Below are 14291 nucleotides of genomic sequence, written 5' to 3'. Positions count from 1 at the left end.
TTTATATTCCTAAATGTACTTTGCACCATAATCTATCACTGTGCGAATGACTGATTTTTGTCCCCTGAATTCATGCATTTCCAGCACAGACATTTGAAGACTTTGGTTTTGTGCTTTGTGAATTATGTGGGAATGTTAGAAATGTTCTTGTGTTATGTAACTTTGTGTCCACTTTTCTTTCATTTACCAAGTCAGCATTTCCATAGTTTTCCATTGGTAACATGATTTGACCGGAGACAAAAGTGTCCATGATAAAACAAATTTATTTCGTCATTTCTTTTTCACATTTTCCTAAAAATCCCACCATTACAAACAATTGCTAAGATGATTCATAAAAAATACATATGTTTTCTCAAATTTTCTTTCCAACAAAGCATTGAATAAAGTGCACTGTACAAAATACATCCCTACTTCACTTTTCTTGATACAGCAAACAATGTGATACATTATTTAAGTCCTTCTTGATTCATGTCGCAGTAATTTAACAGTTTTCTGCTTGTTTTAATTTCATACTGCAGTATATTATAACATTTATTTTCAAGTAAGCTTGCAGTGCTGCAGAAAGTTGCATCCAGGATCCAGTGCAATGACACCAACAATGCTGTAGAAACCTTACACACCTTTGAACTTGTTGTGTTGGTAAAATTAAAATTAAATTAAATTATCAGCATAGACATACACAAACATTCAAAAAAAACACAATTCTGAAAAATAAATATTATGCAAACGCATCTCCTCCATTAACCTCAAAGAGAACCTCAGACAACAAAACATCTCAGTGTAATTTAAAAAAAGAATACGTAACACCATCTCCATATAAAAAATTGTTTGTCTCTATATACAGATTTTTAATATTTTCTTTTTCTGCAAAAGTTGATTCGGTTCATCTGGACGTAGCGTCTTCAGTGGGAGAAACGTTTCGTCCCTCATCCAAGAGACTTCTCCAGTCTCAGCTGACTGCAGGTTTCCCCAATCTTAGAAACAATACTGTTCTTCTTCTTTTTTTGACTCTCAAAAGAGTTTTCAGTTTATTTCTTTAGCAGCGTTGTAGAACATCCCTGTCCTTCAGTAATGTGACACAAAATAAATACACATAGTCAGGTTTGAATTTGAATAAATTACTTTTGCTCTTCAGACTTAAGCTGAACATACACTGTGTGATTTTTGGCCCCATTTTGAGACGACTTTTCAGTCGTGCGACCATTTTGGGGATCAGCCCAATTTTCTTCTTAATCGTGTGTCATGCATCATGTAGTAAACGAAAAGCGAGTAACACGACTAACACGACCAGCTCCCAATCAGCAATCGTATGGTCACAAGAAAATCAAACCTGTTTGAAATCCTGTCGCGCCTTGTGAGGGTATTGCACTGTTGAAGCAGTGCCACGAGTCGATTTCACGCAACCTCTCACACTCCGCACGCGCAAACACAGAAATGGAAGTGAAAATGACAGAGTAGCATGGCAGTAGAGTGTGTGATCTGGACACAAGCGATGGATGCCCAACTTTGGCAAGCTCATCTGAGCCTTTTTGATGTGGCCTCACAAAATTATTATGACCACAACAACCATGAAAATGGTAAATGGCTTGTTTATTCGTATAGCGCTTTACTAGTCCCTAAGGACCCTAAAGCGCTTTACACATCCAGTCATCCACCCATTCACATACTGGTGATGGCAAGCTACATTGCACCCTGGGGCGCACTGACAGAGGCGAGGCTGCCGGACACTGGCGCCACCGGGCCCTCTGACCACCACCAGTAGGCAACGGGTGAAGTGTCTTGCCCAAGGACACAACGACTGAGACTGTCCAAGCCGGGGCTTGAACCACGATCGCCCCAAGTTGGATGGACATAGTTGGATGGACATTGCTGCTCAATTGCAGCAGCCTGGTCAATGTTGTCATTAGCAGTTTAGAAAAGTTGATGGTGGTGTATGTGTCTGTGTGAGTGAAAGACAGACAGCGAGAGACAGACTTTGTGTTATAACCTTCATATTATCGCTTCATGTTATGGACGCACAGTGTGAGCACTCAGGTCGCATCACAGCATCGGGCCTTATAGTGTGAGACCCTGCATCGTGACCTACAAACTTCTAACCCCTGCGATTCAGTTTGAGCAGGAGCTGAATAACACACAGTGTATGCCCAGCTTTATACGTTCACTTTGTAACTTCCAGAACGCTTTCTACATGCTCTGTGGAACCACACAAAATAGAGGAACATCATAAGAACCCAGTAGCATACGTAGGCTACACAGCCATAAATAAGAAATCTAGTTTCCATTTTTTTAGCCTCAGTTGACCAGTCCTCTTTGCTCTCTTTGTAGATGGTGTAACCGAGTCCACTTAATAAAATGGCAGCCCACACCGACAGGGGAAGGAGTGGAATGTAGTTACCAACCATCTTACGCCTGCCCGATGTTCCCCAGCTGCTTTTGTTCATCGTGAGAATGGCAAAGTACTTAGCAGGCAGCAAACTGGTCATGTAGAGAGCTGAGTAAAGTGACATAAACACCATCACCATGTTTCTCCGCAGGATGCAGGCGTAGGCTGCTTTCACCAGCCCGATAAGCTGGATACAGCACAGAACCCAGAGGATGTCCCACAGAGTGCCTGTCCAAAACAGCTGGATTATGGTGGCCGTGACAAAGAAGGGGAAAATACCTGACACGATGGACTCATAGGTCATCCAGAGATGGTGCTTGTGCCACCACATTGCATTGTAGAGCCACTCCCGGAAGTAAGATTTTGTCCAGCGAGTCTGTTGGTTGAGCCAGCGAAGGAACTGAGCGGGTGTTTCTGTGTAGCATTTTGAGCGAGCAGTGTATCTGAAGAAAGGGGGTAAAAAATAGACCTTTAGAACCTGCCTGTTTGATGTTGTAGGATCATTATTGTAGCTACTGAGCTTTGTTGAGTCCTATTATGTAATTTCTGTGCCTAATAATATCTAGAAAACATACTTAGTGGCATAGCCCATGCTCAGCATACGGTTGGTGAGATGCCTGTCATCACCAAATGTACAATGAGTTCCCAGAAACATTTGATTGTACCACGATTCCAGAAACTGCTGAAGGATATCATTTCTATACAGACCTGCATGAACAAGTACAAGAAATGACAAATTCAAAAGATGTTGGTTACAATGAGTTACATCAACGCTTTTAAGCCTTTAATATAATACTATTTAGCTAGAAAAGAGTTCCCTTACCTAAAGGGCCACTAATGCAGGACACACAGTTGAAGAAGGACTGGCAGGACCTTTCGATGTTGAAAGCCATCCAGTACCTGAGACTGCTCATGAAGCTGATGTAAGAGTCTTTAAGGTTGAGGATCATCACATCCCCTCCTACAGCCCCATACTTGGGATTACTCTCCAATACCTTGCACAATTCCACCGTGGCCAAAGGGTCCAGCTTCGTATCTGAATCACACACCTGAGAAATGAGACATAACGTCATTGAAAATTGGAAACATTTCATTTTTATTTTCATAAAAAAATAAGAAAGAAAACACTTAAGTAAAAGTAGATACCTGTATGTAATCAACCGATGACCCCAGGGCTTTAAATGCTGTGTACATCACCTCCCGCTTGCCTCCCCACTTCTGCATGATGCACACACATCTCTTGGTCTGGATCAGGCGCTCTACTTCTTTTCTCTGTGGATCCTCTACTACCACATAATCAGCACCGCCTTCTATGCCCATTGCTGAGCCATTTTCTTCATCATGTTGGACCTGGGTGGGATCCCAGGTATGATAGTTGTTATTCCATACATAGTAGCCCGGATCCTGGTCTGCAAACACCTCTTTGAACATGTCCATCATATACTGGTCATCATCTGAATTCCCATCTATCACCATGATGATGCGCAGCAGCTCAGGGGGATACTTGAGGGCCCTGACTGAGTTCAAGCACTCTCTGAGATAAACAGGGTCCTCTTGGTAAGCCGATATAGTAAAACCGATTGTTTTGGTATAGGAGCATGGTTTTGTTCGAGATTTCATTCGCTGGTGCTCAACAAAGGCAAAAAAGCTCTGGACCAACACATGGAGTGAGAGTAGGAGTCCATAAATGCCAAAGGAGATGATTCCATACATGGACGACACCAGCTGATAGCCCTGAACGTAGGCCCACACCATCACACCCAGGACGGCCAAAGCAAAGACAAAAGTGAGGATGGCGCGGATTATTGAACCCAGCTTCTTCAATAAAGGTTTTAGCTCCATTTATTTCACCTAAGGAGACACAGACAACACATATCAGTAAAGTTTTAAATACAGTCAAGAAAGCTTGTCAGTCAAAATGTCTACACATTGCAGTGAAAGGTGTTTTCTGTTTAGCAGCACATGACAAAAATCGGTTAAAGACTGAAACTTTTCTGAGCAGATCTCTTTGTCATACCTTTAAATTTATCCATTGGAATATACACAGACACTCAGACTGGGAGAAAAAGAATTCAGTGAAAACAACTGTTTTATGCAAAACGTTTGTGGGACTCATTACCAATCTACAGTCAGGGGTGAAATACACCACAGAATTTATCTATAATTGCACTGTATTAACCAGTGATCAAGTTATCATGGCTGATAATCCTAGAAGGTGTTGTCGCAAGAACTGTGCCCTATTGTGCGAAAGCATACGGAAAAAAGTGATACAACATATATATGTATATAGAAATAACAATTTGCTGAAGTAACTGATCATAATTTTTGTTTAATTTTAATGTATCTAATTCTATTTTATATATAAAACTTTCAATATAGGATAATACTATATACTATTATTATACCACTTAAGTCGAATGTTAGTTTCCAAGCAAAAACAAATAATAATAATAATATTAATAATAATAATACATTTTGGCCATGCATGAATAGGCTAAAACAATTTATAATAATAAGAGCATGAATAAAATAATGAAACCACATATTTTTAACCCTACCTGATGTTAACACTGGCTTCATGTAGAATTATGTGATATCCACCCGGAGTTCTCTTTGTCTCAGAACTTGGTTTGAAATGCATGAGTTTTAAAGTGTAGTGTAGGAGAGGAGGGGGACCTCCTTTTTTTTCACGCTCACGCAACCTCGCTGAGTCAGTCGTGCGTCAGGAGCAAGGCGGTGGTCCATTTAACGTGAGGGCATCACTGTGCAGATTGCATACAGCTGTTTTGTTTTCTTTCTTTACCATGGAGATGTGTAGAGAGTGACCTCCGACCATGCTGCCGTTTGCTGTAAAGAAGGGAGTTCCCAAGCTTCCCATTATAGGAGCTTTTCACAGATGCTCTGCGGAGCAAAGAACCGACGTTTGGTCGCGGAGTTCCGAACATTATTTATCTGTTTACTTATTGTTGTTGTTGTTTTTTAAAATATATATTTAACTCTTTTTTTTTTAATTGTTAATGTGTTATAAGTGTAATCCAAAATGTCATAAATCTAATGTATGAAAAATCTCTAGGCGTTTTATTGTTGGTGAAAATCAACTGATAAATGTAATCAGTCAAAGCCTATCAATGAGACCGATCTTAACTTCAGTTACAATGACAATTCATTTTACAATGATCTGCAGCTTGCAGATATAAGCTTTCCATCCACTAACAGTGTAAAAACCATATCAGGCTGTTCGAAGCTGTAAGTATTGAAGCTGAAAATCCTTTTTATGTTTTTATGTTTTACAGAAGCTGTTGTTACCGTGTGTGCAGCATTTTCGCTCATTTAAGGGTTTGTTCACAGTTAGATGTTGCCCTCTTGTGGCTCTTTTCTGAAACTCCACACGTCAAGTTTAAAAAAAAGGGTTGAGGCTGTGATTTAAAAAAAACAATGTATATGATACCAGTTACATTGCGCTATGTTTTCATATTAAAAGAACCTAAAATACTAAAAAACAAAACAAACAAAGTAAAGAAAGTAAAGAAAACAGCATATGGGATCATAAAAATACAGTTGCTGTTTGCTTTAACAAGACTGCTAATGATGAATATTTGCAACATGTCATATTGACCTGCCTTTAAAATGAGGCTCCAAGGTGAGGATGTCTAATTTTGGTAAATGCTGCCGGCTCTCACTCCTCTGTGTGTGTGTGTGTGTGTGTGTGTGTGTGTGTGTGTGTGTGTGTGTGTGTGTATACACTCGCACACACACACACACACACACACACACACACACACACACACACACACTATACACACACTATACACACACACTATGTGACACCACCACTATGGTGCTGGTGTCACAACTGAAAACAGTCTGCCCTCTCTGAAGAAGAAAACTCTCACAGATGATTTATTCCACAGCTGCCTACAACTCTTGATTTAAACATGATCACATCCCTGGAGAGTTTCTTTAAGGGAACTCTGTTGACCACTCATGATGGTCCACACCCTCTGAGCTGGCCGTAGCCATCAACATGCCCAAATAGCAGCCACAGGGACGTTGATGTCACGCAGGGAGCCCATGCGTGCTTAGGGCTGGTGAACAAGCTTCACTTAATGGTTATGTTTTTGAATCTTTCCAACAATGTGCTGCAGATTTATTGGTTCAAACAGAAACTTCTTCAAACAATGCTCCTGATTTAAACTTCTCCTAAAGTCCAGCTGTATATGGCAATACTTGTGTGCCAATGTCTCATATGATACTGATTTATGATATCAGTGTATACATTAAGCTGTGCTTTTATGGTTTTGTCAGTTCAATTTATCATCTCTATTAAATGTTTTTGTTATTATATATTAAGATGGACACATTTAGTGTTCATGAAAGCTTTTCACATGTTACTTTTATTCCACTCAGCTCCTCAGTTTTTTTCCTTTGCTTCCCATCCCTTTTCATAACCGAGCTTATTTGAAAAGATCATGGCTAAACTGGTGGTTTCTTCTATCATATGCCTGACTAATCCTTACAGTTACTGATGGTTAAACTGCATTAGTTTGTGGCCACATCAAGAATGTGTCCTCTAAAGCGCACTGCAGAAGGATGAAGATGCCTTTACCAACCTGCCATAACCTCTAAGTAGCTCATAAACATGGTTTCTGGAGTTCCAGATGGATTCAAAACACAGACAGCTGTGTTGCCAGAATAAACATATCGACCAGGATCATGTTTTCTAAAAAACATGCCAGCCCCCACATGCCATACAGCATTTGTTTTAAGGGGGGGGAGGGGGGGGGGGGCTACGAGGAGGATTAAAGTCCTCAGAAACCTTGTTAGGTCCCGGTCTTTATGTGGTGGTCAAGCAAGTGCCTGGTGACTCACTCAGCTGCTCTGCGCCACACCCAGGAAACCAAAATCCACTTAAATCATTTCAGGATTTTCTAATCGAGCATTCCCATGTGTGCACCTGATGCTGTGCTGCTGTGACAGATGCTTACTTCTTTAGTTGATAGCTTAACATTAACGCTAAACCGATACATCATGAAACTGACTGTACCACATTTGCAGCAGCACTCTACTATAATCAGTGATTATGGAGAGTCGCCCTGTGTGCAACATGCTTTACAGTTTCAACCCACAGAGAGGAGTGTGGCGGCGTATTTTGCTCTTTGTGATTTATTGTTGCCTGACTTTAAGTGCTCGGTTTGCTTCTTAACTACTAAGACATCCCTGAGCATGAAACTTGGATGCCTATTCATTGTAAAGCCATTTTGAATCAGGGCTTGTAACTGCAAATGCTGTGACGGCATGTGAGGCTGCTAGATGTGTCACACACTGCATAAAATTCCTGCGTGACATCTTGATTTACGGTCTTACATACTAAAGTTTGAATTACACACAAGTGGGCTTTTCAAAGCCAAATACTTTGGACACACTTGTTTTAGCACATTGCCTGTCACTTTACTGCTAGGTAAGGTCTAAAAGAGAACTCGTATGTGTGGGAAAATATTAAGCACAAGGCAGACACGTGTTCTCTTTTTAGAAACTTCAAATGACGCACAAACAGACATGTATGTACACACCACACATCATGTAGATGACTTTACTCAAGTTAACCAGCTGGCATGAATCTTTTCTGTTCATCCAGATGCCATTGTGTTCTTAATCCAGGAAACATAATTGCAAACTTTTGTGTACACTCCAGGCTTGTTCCTCTGTGCACAGCCGTGCCCCCATGACACAACTCCCTGGAGCTCTCCGTCGCACATCAATGGGCCCCCTGAGTCACCCTGGAGTTAAAATAAATGATTTTTCAGTGGTTCAACCTTTTTATCACGGTGCATAAACATTTCCTGTTTTGATCTTACCTGGCAGGAGTCCTTCCCTCCCTCCAGATATCCAGCACAGATCATGTTTTCAGTAATTTGGAAAGGATATGCGTTAAAGCAGGTGTCATCACTCAGGAGAGGGACCTCCAGGCACTGCAGCTTATCTGGGTATCTTGCTGCAAAGACACAAACAGATCAATATCTTTAAAAATACCTGAGTTGACTGCCTGTTCAAGCAATCTAACACAGATAGGCCGTATAGCACAGTTTAACTTACAGCCCTCATCGCTGGGACGAAGATTCCCCCATCCTGAGACCTGGCACACTGTCCCCTCACTGGCACACCTTGAAGGAAGCACAGCAGGACGCACGTAGCTGCTCAGAGCGGCAGGTTGACTCAGTTTGATCAGCATGATGTCACTGTCCTGTGTACGGGAATCGTAGTCAGGGTGGCGAATAAACTCAGCAGACATGATGTGCTGTTCAGTCCCGTCAGGTTCCCAGATGTTGTGCTCCCCCAGACGAATTTCTAGATTTGAGCTGAAAGAACAAAGCCCACTTTGAGAGTTTGTTACACCCGACTTCATTTTAAAGTTTAAAGCTGCTTGGATTCAGGCTTGATGGGGATTGTGTGCCTTACTTTGGTTTGCAGTGTGCAGCAGAGAGCACCCACTCATCAGAGATAAGAACCCCCCCACAGAAGTTGTACCCAGTGAAGAGTGACACTTGGTAGGGCACAGAGTTCTTGGGGCACTCATATCCTCCAACAATCTTGTCATCTCCTTCCAGCGCAACTGTAGAGTAAAAAATAAAATTAAATAAGTGGCAAAATCAGAAAATTATTTTATCAGTGAATCAGCATCCTATCCTTAACCAATGGTGGCGCTTGAGTGTTCGTCATTTGAATCTATAAATTAGATTTTATACCTGCCCCTCCAGAGAGAATCAGGAGAAGGAAAAGCTTCATGCCTTCTGTTTTTCTCACTGGCAGATCAATGTACCCTAATTCTCCTGGTTTCAGGCATTTCAGTCCCTCTTATCTGTCTTTTCTCAAGGCCACCAGAGGCACACCTCAGACACTAAACAGGTGTTACATTTCCCCAGTGATACTGTGCTTGAAGTACACTATATAGGAGAAACAAAACAGCAGTTCAATAACAAGTTAGAACATAGCTTGGATTAGGAAACGATGTGAGTGCTACACTTTACAGTCTGCATTCTTGTTTATTTCCTTTGTGCTGCATTATGTGAGCACGTTTAAAGCTCACTTTTGCCTAAATACATTTTCTTCACAGAACAGTCATGTGACATTATACTTTTTATTGCAGGTTTATCATAAAATTGAATACTTTACATGACATGCACTGCCTTCAAGTGACCCACAGAGTGACGTCAATGGAAGTTATGACTATGCATGTGGGTGAAGCTCATGTGGTTACAGATGCTCACGTACCATTTTTCAGCACAAAGACAGCAAAAAATGCATTTAAAGAGAACTAAGGTGGCAATATTTAACCTATAAATGTTAGCCTTTTTCATTTAAGGTAGAATAAGAAAGTTGTTGCCTGGAGATGAGTGTCAGGAGTGATTTGTGACTGAATGACAGCAGCAAAAGAGAAAGGGAAGGTTTACAAGATGGTAGTGATATTATTATTGCATCTAAGGATAATAGCTGCATATAGGACAGAAAGAACTGCATTATCCTGCTAGCAGAGTTTCAGATCTTTGCAAACATCTGGACAGACAGCACGCTAACACAAAGTTAGCAAAGGACCCATGGTGTGTGGTGCTGGTGTCACAACTGAAGAAACTGAGTGTACGCAGACGTTTCCACACTAGCATCACAGTGACAATCACTTTGAAGTCCCTTTGAGCTGCTTTTCAACTTTGGTTGGGTTTTTTTGTCAGTTTTGTGGTCACACATAGATCCCCAATAAAGATCAAAGGTGTGTCCTCATTAGAAAACGGATTTGTGTTTTGTTTGTGGGACTGGTTATTATGTTACAATGCATTTCAGGTTGTTGTTACAGAATGTTACAGAATACAGAAGGTAAAAGTAATCTAATAGGTAGTGTACCAAGTAACTTTCTCTGGGGAGCAATTAAGCAAAAAACTCCATTACTTTTAAGAGAAGTATAAGGAATGTGTAATACACAACTTTTTATTGAATGATGATAAAACCCCTCTTCACTACTTCACTACCCCAATGTTGGTAGTGAAGGAGGACATGCAGAAGGTTGGTGGACAGAGAAAGATTCTAGCGATCGGGTGTAATGTTGGCAGATGGCCCCTAAAGGGAAAAAGGAAGAAGAACAAGTAGAAGAAGGACTGAAATGTCACCTTTTGACCTTGAAAGTATTCCTTTCATTGGTTCTTTTTAGTAATATCTACTAACACAGCAAATTAAAGAAGTAAATCTAGAAAACGTAAAGTAATCCTGTCTTGAAACTGTACAGAGTAGAATTTTCTGGCACAACTTCACGTACTTCCATCAAGAGACACAACTACAAGTGCTTCTGGAGTATTAAGCTCTTGATACACAGTCTGTCTGGTACCTTGGGAAATCATTTTAATCTGTCCAGTTTAAAATATTAAACAAAAATATTAAGCCAACACTGCTAAATTATTGCTGAGTCATAATTTCACAATAGAGATATACTGAAAAGCACAAAGCTCTGTTACTCATGTGTGAGCGTAGGTGTTTATCAGCACCAGACAGGAAAACATTGAAATGTTAGGGCCCATTTACCCAAACCCTGTGATTATACACTTAAGGTTAAAATATAACGCATTCCCATCCAGCACAGGCAAGTTCTTTACCCTGTCATTGCTATGAGACACTCGCATAGTCTGCTTCACTCCTCCTCCAACCTGTATCTTCGTTTCTTCTTTTTCTGACTGGAAACAGCTTCTTGGTTCTGCTGGTAGACTTACTGGACTTACTCACCAAAGTCAAAAACACATCAGGCTGCTTATCTGTTCCCCGATATGAGCAGCACTTTACCTCTTCTCGGTCTAGATTTTACAAGACCTGCTGACAAATTTCATCGCAATATCAAAAGAAGTTACAACACTGCAAGACATCACAGCAACCCACAGTGGTATTTATTAGACTAAGTCGCAAAGTCGCTGATTTAACTGTTGGAAAGTTTCAAATTTGTGACAGTCTCACATATGATAGCCAGATGCCTGTTTAGTTGCACATCTGCAAGACATCATTCAGGATGTGATCAGCTGGATGAATTAAGTAATTAAGAAAGGAAAAAAAATGTTCACTGCTGCTTTCTCTGCAGCCTAAGACTGTCATTGACCTCCAGTTATTTCCAACACCGCAGCATCTGTTTTTCCACATTTGCTACCCTAACGCTATATGGAAAGCATAAAAACTTCCATTTATTTCACCATCTGGCACTGCCTGCATAACCACTTCCAGTTCCCCTAATCCCGTTCCAATTTACCTCAAAATACTCTCAGACGGACAAGACAGAGAGCACTGTGTCAGATCTGTATGACTTATGCAGTGCCATGCTTGTTTTCTGTCAGACAGAGCTGAGGTTGAGTTTTCATATTCACTAGGTCTGCTGAGGGGGACTGCGGTTTAAAGTGGGGACGAATGTAAGGAAGTGGTTTGGGTTACTGAGGTGCAGCTTTTTTCCCTGTGTGTGGTTTATTTGTGGAAAAAAAATAACATTTCCTACTCTTATGAGCAAAAACAGTTGGCACGGGTTTTGACTCAAAAAACAAAATTCCTGACCTCTCCGCACAAGTGAGATGAGGGTTTGATTTCCAGTCAGCACCGCAATAAGATCAACAAACCTTTGAGGTTGCAAGACACAGCAGAATTCCACTGTTTGTGACTTTATGGCAGTGCAATAGAGGTGGAGAAGTTTCAACACTTATGCTCCCCCGTGAAACGACTCGGGAATTTACACATTCCTTTTTAGAGTTTAGAAAAGTTGCAAGGTCACACTGTTTTGCACTCAAAAGCAAAATACTGGGTGTATTACAGTGACGCTGGAAGCTGCAGTATGTCATTAGTACTTCACTATCCCACACAAAGGCGCACACATGCACAGACAGGGAAAGATACATGTATAAATTTACATATATGTTTGGTGTGCCTTCCAGAACAGTTGCTCACAGCTGCTGTATTAAATAATAACTCCCCCCCCCCCCCCCCCCAAACTTCAGCAGTGTGCATCACACTCTGCTAAATCTATATTCTCTTTAAACCTCCACTGGTTGTTCTACACACCCAAATTGGTATTTGTGTGGCATACACATAATTGCAGGTTTGGTTGGTAAATCAAGCCTTGGGCTCTGAAAGCTTCCCTCAAACTATAGCCCTGAGATAGCTATTAATATCCTCTACAGACTCTAGCAAAATGCTTTGCCTTTAAGTTCTGTAACAAAACAGCACAGCAGAAAAATGGGGAAAAAACACACACACACACACACACACACACACATTTTTGCAGAAAAATAGTGGATGTATTGCTCAAGAGAACCGTGATAAAATTAAACGCTGTCTAGACTTCAGCTAAAACAGGCATGTACTTTAGTTTTGGAGCTGAACAGCTTAATGTCGTGTTTAAGGGAGATGAAAAGATGCGAGCAGTTTCCTGTAGCTAATGGAATGAGTTTGGTCCGAGCATCAGGTATCGCTCACTGGGGATTTTTTTTTTACTTGCTAAATATTTATACACTCTGCTAGAAAAAGACAAAAAGAAAAGAAAATAGACTCATGGGTCCTCCCACACACTCAAATCAGGGTGTTGTTCTGAACACACGCAGAGACTGAGAGCACATACATCTTCACATACACGCACACATGTAGTGTTTCTTCCTCCCTCTGTCCCTCCCACAACTTTCTTTCATTTCTTCCTCCCCCTCACATCTGGACTTCTGGCAGGACCCAGTTCCTGTGTGATGTGTGTACATTAGAGGGGGACCCAGTTTCTGGGTTGGGCAGGTTCTAGCAGAAGCTTGAACTGTGTGAATCTGATCGGTGGAGGAGTTAAAACTCGTTGTGTTTTACTGTGATAACAAGTTCACTTATTATAACCGCCATTGTCTAGCTTGATGTTTTCCTGAATTATTAGTATCATCAGAGTTTCTTTTGGTGCTACAAATATTTGTTTTAGAGACTGATATTTTGGGAGGGTATTTCAGGTTGATTCAGAGGATTAAAATCCACTAGCAGCCAATTTAGAAAACGGTATAGCTGCAACCTTAGAGTTAGGCCATGTGAAAGGTGAAGAGACAAAGTATTGATGCTCACACGATAAGCTCCTAAACATAAAACACAGATGTAGAAATGTGTGGATAGCAGAACAACAAAACCAAGAGTAGCGGGAGCCCATGTGGGAGGAAATATGAGTATGAATTTAAGCTCAGATGAACATTCCCCCCCCCCCCCCCAAAGTGAAAGGTAGGGCTTTACTCGGGGGATGTGAGACTGATTTTCATTGTCTATGGCTAAAAGTTCCCTAGATCCACCATCTTGAACTTATTATATATATCTACTATTCAGCCCTCTTCTTCCTGAAACTTGATTAATTGGATATTGTCATAATTCAGTTTGATGGTCCAGATGTGGTTGATGTAAGCATAGAAAATAAGGTAAACTGATTTAAAGAATGACTGTTGATGAGTTCTCAGTTCTTGAAGCTCAAGAGTCACGTAAAGTACAAGAGAAAACACATAAAGTGCAAAGAAGAGGAACGTGCCAGATAGATGTCATGGATGAAATTGCTCTGGATTACAGTTTAGGTTTGCTCCAGGGTAGTTGTGTGAATTCCTCTTTCTTTAAGGCATGTGGTCAGGTCTAGAGTTGATTGCTGGTCCCATTCTCTCTTTTTTGGCATATACACTAAATGTAAAATGCCTCAGAAATACATGGATTTCAGTGATGAGTGACCAAAAGTGTTGCATCATATCCCAGTGTGTTTAACTTGAAAGTCCATCCAAAATTTACAGGTCAACAAACTGAAGTCTACTTAACAAGTAAAAGTTTGCTTATTTGATTCTAACAAGTTTACAACTGAAATATCTAAAATGCTTCCAGTATCAACTTAGATTTAAAATAAATG

At 40.7% G+C, this 14291-nt stretch overlaps 2 protein-coding genes across 2 annotated transcripts; both read right to left on the bottom strand.

Annotated features, from left to right (window-relative positions):
* Nucleotides 1-255: 255 nt before the first annotated feature.
* Nucleotides 256-5007, bottom strand: has1 (hyaluronan synthase 1). The gene is made up of 5 exons (XM_084945055.1): nt 4942-5007; nt 3530-4234; nt 3207-3432; nt 2959-3091; nt 256-2826 (listed from the first exon to the last, which is right to left on the bottom strand). The coding sequence occupies exons 2-5, from the start codon at nt 4223-4225 to the stop codon at nt 2151-2153; spliced, it is 1731 nt and encodes a 576-aa protein (XP_084801181.1). The 5' UTR covers nt 4226-4234; nt 4942-5007; the 3' UTR covers nt 256-2150.
* A 2902-nt stretch (nt 5008-7909) lies between these two features.
* LOC146377492 (trypsin-3-like) lies at nt 7910-9216 on the bottom strand. The gene is made up of 5 exons (XM_084943654.1): nt 9127-9216; nt 8840-8993; nt 8477-8739; nt 8239-8375; nt 7910-8160 (listed from the first exon to the last, which is right to left on the bottom strand). The coding sequence occupies exons 1-5, from the start codon at nt 9164-9166 to the stop codon at nt 8011-8013; spliced, it is 744 nt and encodes a 247-aa protein (XP_084799780.1). The 5' UTR covers nt 9167-9216; the 3' UTR covers nt 7910-8010.
* Between the last annotated feature and the right edge of the window lie 5075 nt (nt 9217-14291).

This window comes from Perissodus microlepis, chromosome 11 (assembly GCF_051167445.1).
Source record: "Perissodus microlepis isolate ML-2025 ecotype Zambia chromosome 11, ASM5116744v1, whole genome shotgun sequence".
In the NCBI taxonomy this organism is placed as follows: Eukaryota; Metazoa; Chordata; class Actinopteri; order Cichliformes; family Cichlidae; genus Perissodus; species Perissodus microlepis.
Note: the sequence above shows the minus strand (reverse complement) of the source record. Positions and strands in the feature narration are given on the sequence as shown.

Coding starts and splice junctions, on each gene's coding strand:
- has1 (XM_084945055.1), bottom strand. CDS start 4,225: ATGGAGCTAAAACCTTTATTGAAGAAGCTGGGTTCAATAATCCGCGCC. Junction 3,433..3,529: donor CATCGGTTGATTACATACAG/GTATCTACTTTT, acceptor CTCATTTCTCAG/GTGTGTGATTCAGATACGAA. Junction 3,092..3,206: donor CTGCATTAGTGGCCCTTTAG/GTAAGGGAACTC, acceptor TTGTTCATGCAG/GTCTGTATAGAAATGATATC.
- LOC146377492 (XM_084943654.1), bottom strand. CDS start 9,166: ATGAAGCTTTTCCTTCTCCTGATTCTCTCTGGAGGGGCAG. Junction 8,994..9,126: donor GATTCTCTCTGGAGGGGCAG/GTATAAAATCTA, acceptor TTTACTCTACAG/TTGCGCTGGAAGGAGATGAC. Junction 8,740..8,839: donor GCTGCACACTGCAAACCAAA/GTAAGGCACACA, acceptor TTGTTCTTTCAG/CTCAAATCTAGAAATTCGTC.